Source organism: Cyprinodon variegatus, unplaced genomic scaffold (assembly GCF_000732505.1).
Source record: "Cyprinodon variegatus isolate N-32 unplaced genomic scaffold, C_variegatus-1.0 Scaffold355, whole genome shotgun sequence".
NCBI classification, from domain to species: domain Eukaryota; kingdom Metazoa; phylum Chordata; class Actinopteri; order Cyprinodontiformes; family Cyprinodontidae; genus Cyprinodon; species Cyprinodon variegatus.
This window is the reverse complement of record NW_015150808.1, coordinates 21,115-29,320: the sequence shown is the minus strand read 5'-3', so window position 1 is coordinate 29,320 and position 8,206 is coordinate 21,115. Positions and strand designations below refer to the sequence as shown.

Here is an 8,206-nt window from a genome sequence, read left to right as displayed (position 1 = left end):
ACTACAGGTGCTGGTCATAAAATTAGAATATCATGAAAAAGTAGATTGATTTCAGTAATTCCATTTAAAAAGTGAAACTTGTATATTATATTCATACATTACATACAAACTCATATATTTCAGATGTTTATTTTGTTTAATTTTGATGATTACAAATGACAACAAATGAAAATCTCAAATTCATCATATCAGAAAATTAGAATATTACTGAAGACCAATAAAAACAAAGGATTTATAGAAATGTTGGCCAACTGAAAAGTATGAACATGAAAAGTATGAGCATGTACAGCACTCAGTATTTAGTTGGGCCTCCTTTGGCCTGTATTACTGCAGCAATGCGGCGTGGCATGGAGTCGATCAGTCTGTGGCACTGCTCAGGTGTTATGATAGCCCAGGTTGCTCTAATAGTGGCTTTTAGCTCTTCTGAATTGTTGGGTCTGGTGTATTGCATCTTCTTCTTCACAATACCCCATAGATTTTCTATGGGGTTAAGGTCAGGAGAGTTTGCTGGCCAATTAAGAACAGGGATACCATGGTCCTTCAACCAGGTACTGGTAGCTTTGGCACTGTGTGCAGGTGCCAAGTCCTGTTGGAAAATGAAATCTGCATCTCCAAAAAGTTGGTCAGCTGCAGGAAGCATGAAGTGCTCTAAAACTTCCTGGTATGTGGCTGCGTTGACCCTGGACCTCAGAAAACACAATGGACCAACACCAGCAGATGACATGGCACCCCAAACCATCACTGACTGTGGAAACTTTACACTGGACTTCAAGCAACGTGGATGAAGTGCCTCTCTTCTTTTCCTCCAGACTCTGGGACCTTGATTTCCAAAGGAAATGCAAAATTTACTTTCATCAGAGAACATGACTTTGGACCACTCACCAGCAGTCCAGTCCTGTTTCTCTTTAGCCCAGGCAAGACGCTTCTGACGCTGTCTGTGGTTCAAGAGTGGCTTGACACAAGGAATGCGACAGCAGAAACCCATGTCTTTCATACGTCTGTGTGTGGTGGTTCTTGAAGCACTCACTCCAGCTGCAGTCCACTCTTTGTGAATCTCCCCCACATTTTTGAATGGGTTTTGTTTCACAATCCTCTCCAGGGTGCGGTTATCTCTCTTGCTTGTACACTTTTTTCGACCACATCTTTTCCTTCCCTTCGCCTCTCTATTAATGTGCTTGGACACTGAGCTCTGTGAACAGCCAGCCTCTTTAGCGATGACCTTTTGTGTCTTGCCCTCCTTGTGCAAGGTGTCGATGGTCGTCTTTTGGACAACTGTCAAGTCAGCAGTCTTCCCCATGATTGTGTAGCCTATAGAACTAGACTGAAAGACCATTTAAAGGCTTTTGCAGGTGGTTTGAGTTAATTAGCTGATTAGAGTGTGGCACCAGGGGCCATCAATTTTGAACCTTTTCACAATATTCTAATTTTCTGATATGATGAATTTGAGATTTTCATTTGTTGTCATTTGTAATCATCAAAATTAAACAAAATAAACATCTGAAATATATGAGTTTGTATGTAATGTATGAATATAATATACAAGTTTCACTTTTTAAATGGAATTACTGAAATCAATCTACTTTTTCATGATATTCTAATTTTATGACCAGCACCTGTATATTGGTTTTATTCATCAGTAGCTCATTCTTAAGTGTAAATATGATCCACTTTCTTTTTCTGCAAATACAAAGCTCTCAGTGTTAATGACATAACGTTTCTTGTGCTATTTGGACCAACTTCCCACTCAGATGCTTATTAGTTTTAGATATTCTATACCAATTTGAAACACAAAGCTTTCCTAGTCCTGCCAGCCAGTGATAATCTAAATCTTAAAAAAAGCTCCTTTTGCATGATGTAAAAGGAAGACGTAACACTTTTCAATAGCCATAATTTATAAATGGTAAAGAGAACATTTATGAATTAATTAATGGATAATAATTTATATACTACATCTAAATAATTTATGAAAATTAAATAGATCACATTGGCCTGCCATGTTAATTTAGCCCTAACATCAGTGCACTTAAGACCTGAACATAGCTTTTATTTTTAATTTAACTTCCCCCGTCATGTTGGACCTACACATATCTAACATCAGTGGGTTTAATACTTTAGGAAATGGTCTATTTACCCATTAAATATTAAATATCTGTTGGTTGTTAGTAATGGTCTTCTTACCATTTATAAATAATGGTTATGATGGGTTTTTGTAAAGTTTAACCAACAAAGATAATTGATCGTAATTGATCCCAGTGGAAAACACAACCAGAGCATGAAAAAAAATTTAATTTCCCACACTCCCATGGTGTCATTAAAGATATTTGCCTACTAGATAAAAAAAAAAAAAAAAAAAAACATGTACTGAAGTGCTGTAACGTTGTTGTCTCTTTCCATTCCCAGCTACTTCAGAAAGAACAACTCCAATAAATAAACATTGTGAGGAGCTAATAAAGCAGCCAGCCAGAGGTATGTCTAAATAAACACTTTACTACAATGGCTGAGTTATCCTCCTTTGTTTGTGCAAGATTCTGCAGAAACTTGTGATTACCTTTAAGTTAAATAATCTCTTCTGAGGCAGAAACACTTACAAAAACCTGCAGGATGGAGACTCATAACGTCTGCAAATTAAGGACCATGATAAAGGGTTTTAAAACACAGTAATGGACACATGACAATGTTAAGCACTGCTTCATTCATTGCTCAATTCCTTTTAATATCAGATGTACACTGCCAAAGGATATGATAAAGCTCAACTAAAATATTATGAATTGATATCGAGAGCATTTTCTTAGAGAACGTCTTACTTTAGTGTTTCCATAAACTAACTGTGTCAGACATCAGTTCATCTAACACCAACAGGACACATGTTTATCTAAATCTGCTCATCAAAACACCTGTACTGAGACAATAACACAGCACTGTTTCATTCACACATGTCTACCTACCATGTCCCCTGATAACAGAGGCAACAATTCATAATGCATTCAAAAGTGAGTTATTAAAACAATGTTCATAAAGAGGATCTGAGCATGCTGGAGGTTGTAGTGTAAGGTTGATCTGCTGTTACTCTCTCAGTCAGATTCTGATCAAGTAGTCGGTGCTGCTTAAAAAGGCCAGTTTAGGTTTTCTTGAAAACCTGCTTGCAAACAACCCCTCTAGCTCTCAGCTCCTGCAGAAGAAAGAAAAAGAAGAAAAAAAATCTTCATATTTACCTGCAAAACACAATTTTTTATTCTGCAATATCAGGTTGAAGGGAATTACTAATTATTAATAATTAAATTCATAGGATTTTTGTAATTCAAAAATATAAGCCCAAGATAAATAATTAAATACTAAGATAGAATGTATTTCTGTAAAATGAAACAGAAAAACTAAAAGTGTTAGATTATTTCTTTCATTAATTGGTGCAAGCATAAACATATTATTTTTTAATGAAATTTGATTCAATTTCAGCACCCAACATATAGGATACCGAATTGTTTTAATATGAAATGCAATCAATTTTTCCACTTTTTCCTTTCCTTAAACTTTGCAGAGGGGCTAAAATGAATCATTCGATCGTGATGAGCAGAAGTTTCAGGACACACTGGCATTAAGAGACAACACTTTTAGTGTAAAGACTGGTTTTGTTTTCCAAAATCACAGTAAGTCCAAGTATGCATCCAAATGAACTAAACAAAAAGTTAAGAAAGATGACATTTCAAGATTAAGCATTATTTTTCTAGATAACTGTTCTTCCTCTTTAGGCCCTCCACTATTGCTTTTAATTTGTTTGTCAACAAATTATAAATGAAAATGACAAAAAAGAGATAATGCAATCTGCATAGAATTTGACCAGTGAAATTAAACAATTGGTAAAAAATTTTATTAGGCCAGAAAAGTTTATTTTCTACCTATATTTTAACCTTAATGCATGCCTGCATACTCTCATTTGCCTTATCTCTTTTTCCACATGGACAATCAAGGAATTTCTTGAAGCTTTGATCCATGACACATCAGTGGAATATATATATTGTGACAGACTGTAACATACCACACCTTTTTGTTACATTTGAATTTATATTAATAAATAAATAAATGAATAAATAAACGAATGATTAAATAAATAAATACATAAAGAAAGAAAGAAATTAATTTTATGTGCCTGTAAGTTATTTTTGTAGCATGCAATATATTTTATACCAGCAGATGTCACTGTTGTCCTTGAATCGTCCTTTTTCCAATCATTGGAAGAAATCCTCTAATGTCCAATTTCATGGCTGCTGATTGAAAACATCTGTTGGCATCACTTTAACCGAATAATTTGGGAGATTAATTTAACTCTGCTTTGAAAACAGTATCCACGCTGGAGAAAATCTGATATTATTGAGCTTGTAAAAATGGTAATGCGCTTGTCATTACTTGTTATTAATTTAAATTGATCATTTAAAAACTACACAAAGGCACCAGAATATTAACAATGTCTTGAGCATACATAATTCAACTTGTGTCATCTTAAATCAGACTAAGTCAGATATTTTTCAGAAGTGAATGCCCTTGCATCTGCACAGGCCAATTTAAACTGGAGTCACACATGGAGAGATGTATGCCTTTCACATACTGTGCCGAGAGCCATTCTGGATCTGGATTAAAGTGTCTAAATTGCTTAGATTAATATTCATGCCAGGAGCTGCTGTGTTCTCACCAGATGAAGCTCATCCCCCTGCACCCAGTGGGTCCAGCCTCTTCCTTCCACCTCTCCTTTCTGAACACACACCAGTTTGTCTCCCTCCCAGTTGATGGTTGTCTGCAGAGTGCCACAAATGTGTGTATGTGTGATTTAAAATGAAAAAGAAAACCTTTTTTAATAACTTATTAAACATTAAAAAAAGATAGATTAATACATTCGATAATTTCTTAAATGAATAAAAAAAGAATAGTTCACATGTTTACATATGCAAAAAAAGAAAAAAGAAACAACAGAAAACCAGTTAAAATAGTGGTGTGAAAGAAGATCTAAGAATTGCATAAACTTAACCCCTTTTGGGCACTCAGTGAAACACATTAAAAATCAAAATTTCAAGCCAATAGTGTTACTGTAATGTTTCTTGTAATCCAGGAAAAGTGCTTATTACCTTTGTAACATAAAAAAAAATTGTTATTTGGATGGGAAACACCAACTTGCCTGAATATATTAAGAAAAAAAAATGCTTCTATAAGAAATTAATGAAAAACACTCAGAGTGAAAGAAACACTTTTTTTGGGGTACAACATTACCTTAAAGGCATTAATGCTGATACTGGCACTTTTTAGTTTATAAACCTAAATATATTTGTTAAATATAGGCTTATTCACTTTAATTTTTAGTTTTTCAATTCTTTTTACCTTTTTTTTCCTGACCTGTTAAGTTTTTTTCCCAACTTAATTTACAGTAGGTAATATATCATTCAAAGGTTTCATCTAATTGGTCAAATTCCAACATAAGATGTGCAGCCATGAAGCAGTGCTAAATGACTGGATATAGATGTTGTGCTTCTAGACCTCACTGAGGGATGGATATGCAAGTGATCAAAAACAATAACTCGCCCTATAAAGGGTTAAAAGCTAATCTAATTCAAATTACTTCTTTTTTAGTTTTATATGAAAAGAAACGCATTTAAGAAATAAATAAAAGATAAATTTTATGCGTAGTTATGCGTTTTGCATTAATTAAAACACAGATCCCAAATGCCCCCATTTCCCTATTATTCTTTCTCTTAAACACCTTCCTAATAGTTCAGAGCCTATAAGTGAAAAAAAAGAACCTTGTCAATTAGATTACAGTTAATCCCTGATCCTATTCAGCATTCAGAAACGCAGTCCAGTGAGTCCTGACATTGAGGTTTCCCTTCCCAGTGCTTCCCCTGCAGCGCCTGCCATTGGTCTTCATTACTTCCAGTCGCAGGAAAGACTGCTAAAAAGTCTGAAGAGAAGAAAGTTTTGGAGTTGGTGGGGGGGAAAAAAACAGAGTAAAAAATGACCAGCTCTCACTGCACCATCTGCTCATTAAAGTGCAGTCTGGATGGGGTCTCCTGCTAAATCAACCCACAGATTTTCTGCACCCAGGTGGTTGCGCGCCACAGGCCTCCGCTCCTAAAGCAAAGACGCACTGCGCTGCATACAAATCCACTCACCATGCATTTCCTGCCATCGACTCCTGAGAGATCCTCCTCGAACTCCTTACCCAGAGAGAAGTCCATGTTGTAGTTCTTAAATGTAGTGAGGGTCTTGATGATCATGTGGTCCCCGTCATGAACGATGTCCTTGGCTGGTTTCAGCAGAAGGGCGATTTTTCTGATGGCAACATTTACATCTGCAAAGAATGCAACCATGAATTAGAGTGAATAGTGGGTTGCACTTTAGGAAGGAAAAAACTTATTTATAGGACTTGATGATAATGATCTACTTAAACAGAAGCGATCCAATTAAGAGCACTGAACTCACCAAGAGCCTTCATGTACTCCTCAAAGTTTCTATTGGAAACCATTTCCCAGTATCCGCTCAGATCAGCAGGCATTGCAGCTCCTTATGCGCGGCTTCTCTCTGGTAAACCTGGTTTTGGAGATCCGACGCTCTGCGCAGGATATCTGCTGAGGAAGATGACAGAAAAGCCGTTAAAAGTCTCAAGCAAACTCCTTCTAATCCGATTACCTGTGGAATCTTTTTTTTCAAAATTAAAATCATGGTTCGCACCTCCCTCTTCGCCTCCCACAGCTGATAATCCGTGTAATGTCTGAATCCCCATCCAAGCCTAGGCTACAGCACTGAGGGGAACCTGAGGCATGATGGAAATTTAATGCAGGAAATAAAACCACTTCTGTTTATTATACTGATGCATGTTTGCAGATTAATTATATAGTTTTACATGGTGTTCTGTGTAAAGCAAACTTGTTTTAACAGATATTTGTGTGGGCGCCAATCAATAAAGATTATTGGCCAAATTAGACTTAAACAATTAAAAATACAATACCAGTCTGTTACAGTCTGTCACAATACTATCCATCTTAACATTAAAACCCAGCCTTTTAATGTTAGGTTTAATGTTACAGACCAACATGCATCAGGACATGTTGGAGAAGCAAAATAAATTTTATTTTTATAAAATTATCCAAATTTAAAAAAATTGGATGCTTTTCAGTTGTGAAGAGGAATGTTGAGGTCTTGCAACAGATTTGTATGTGGACTGAAAGGTGTGGTCCAGGGTTGAATCCTTCCATTATAGCTCTGGCTGTATGTTTACGGTCATTGTTCAGCTGAAATGGGAAATTCAGCTCCAGTTTCAAGCCCTTTGCAGACCACAACAGGTTTTTTTCCCTTTCTTTTTACCCCGTATTATAAGCTCCATCCATCGCCTATCATTCATCTTCACTGTGTGTAAAGAGAAGCATCCACTCTCAGCGAGGATGGTCAAATCAAACAATAAAGGTTTTAAGTGTGAGTCAAAAAGGTCAGATCTTTACTGTGCCCCCTACTTTAATCAGCTCTTCTTTTAAATTTCTTCTCTCCACTCATCTATATCAGCCAAGTTCATAGGGTCAGCTTACTGTATGTGCTAATTTAGGTTGATCTGTCTCATAAAGTCACGAAAACTATCTGACATTTAATTGTATCAACGGAAAACATGAAGTTCAAGGGATGAATATCTTATATATCTTTGCACGGTTTTGTGCAACTGACTGGCGTGACAGAGCAAAGAACCTTGACAGCACAGCTAAATCACCTGAGCTTTAAATTATCTAATTTAAACCATTCCATGTAGCACAATAGGCATGCCACATCTTTTGTCTTGCCTAAATAACTCAATTAATTTGCTAATCTCTCTATTGAGCCTGCTCAGTTGCACACACACACATAGAGAATCACACCCGCCTCATCTTTTCAGAGGATGCCATCCAGCATCTGCAGCGTGGCAGCAATTTCAGCCATGGGTCTCGGTGAGAAAACACCTCCTGTAGCTGAGCAACTGTCAGGATTACTTTAAATCCTTCTGTGAAAATAATAACGGCCTTCCAGTCACAGCGTTGGGAGGATAATGGGGAGACTGAATGGATCCAGAATGAATTGTTGTTTGGAAGGAGCAGGAGAGGACAGAGACCCAAACTGGATTTTAAGGGAGATGGTGGGAAAAAAAAGAACTGTTAAACTCTGAAAACATCTTGGTGACTTACTGCTAATCTGTTTAAGAACA

General features: G+C 36.5%; 1 protein-coding gene across 1 annotated transcript; it reads right to left on the bottom strand.

The window, feature by feature from the left end:
* Positions 1 to 2,782: 2,782 nt before the first annotated feature.
* LOC107091858 (retinol-binding protein 1-like) lies at positions 2,783 to 6,599 on the bottom strand. Its single transcript, XM_015386033.1, has 4 exons — positions 6,463 to 6,599; positions 6,153 to 6,331; positions 4,685 to 4,786; positions 2,783 to 3,169 (listed from the first exon to the last, which is right to left on the bottom strand). Exons 1-4 carry the CDS (start codon positions 6,533 to 6,535, stop codon positions 3,119 to 3,121), a joined length of 405 nt encoding a protein of 134 aa, XP_015241519.1. The 5' UTR covers positions 6,536 to 6,599; the 3' UTR covers positions 2,783 to 3,118.
* Positions 6,600 to 8,206: the final 1,607 nt, after the last annotated feature.

Excerpts from the sequence above, each read along its gene's own strand:
- LOC107091858 (XM_015386033.1), bottom strand. The coding sequence starts at position 6,535 with ATGCCTGCTGATCTGAGCGGATACTGGGAAATGGTTTCCAATAGAAAC. Across the intron at positions 4,787-6,152 it reads TCGATGGCAGGAAATGCATG|ACAACCATCAACTGGGAGGG; the intron begins GTGAGTGGATTT and ends GGCACTCTGCAG. Across the intron at positions 3,170-4,684 it reads AGGGGGATGAGCTTCATCTG|GAGCTGAGAGCTAGAGGGGT; the intron begins GTGAGAACACAG and ends TTTCTTCTGCAG.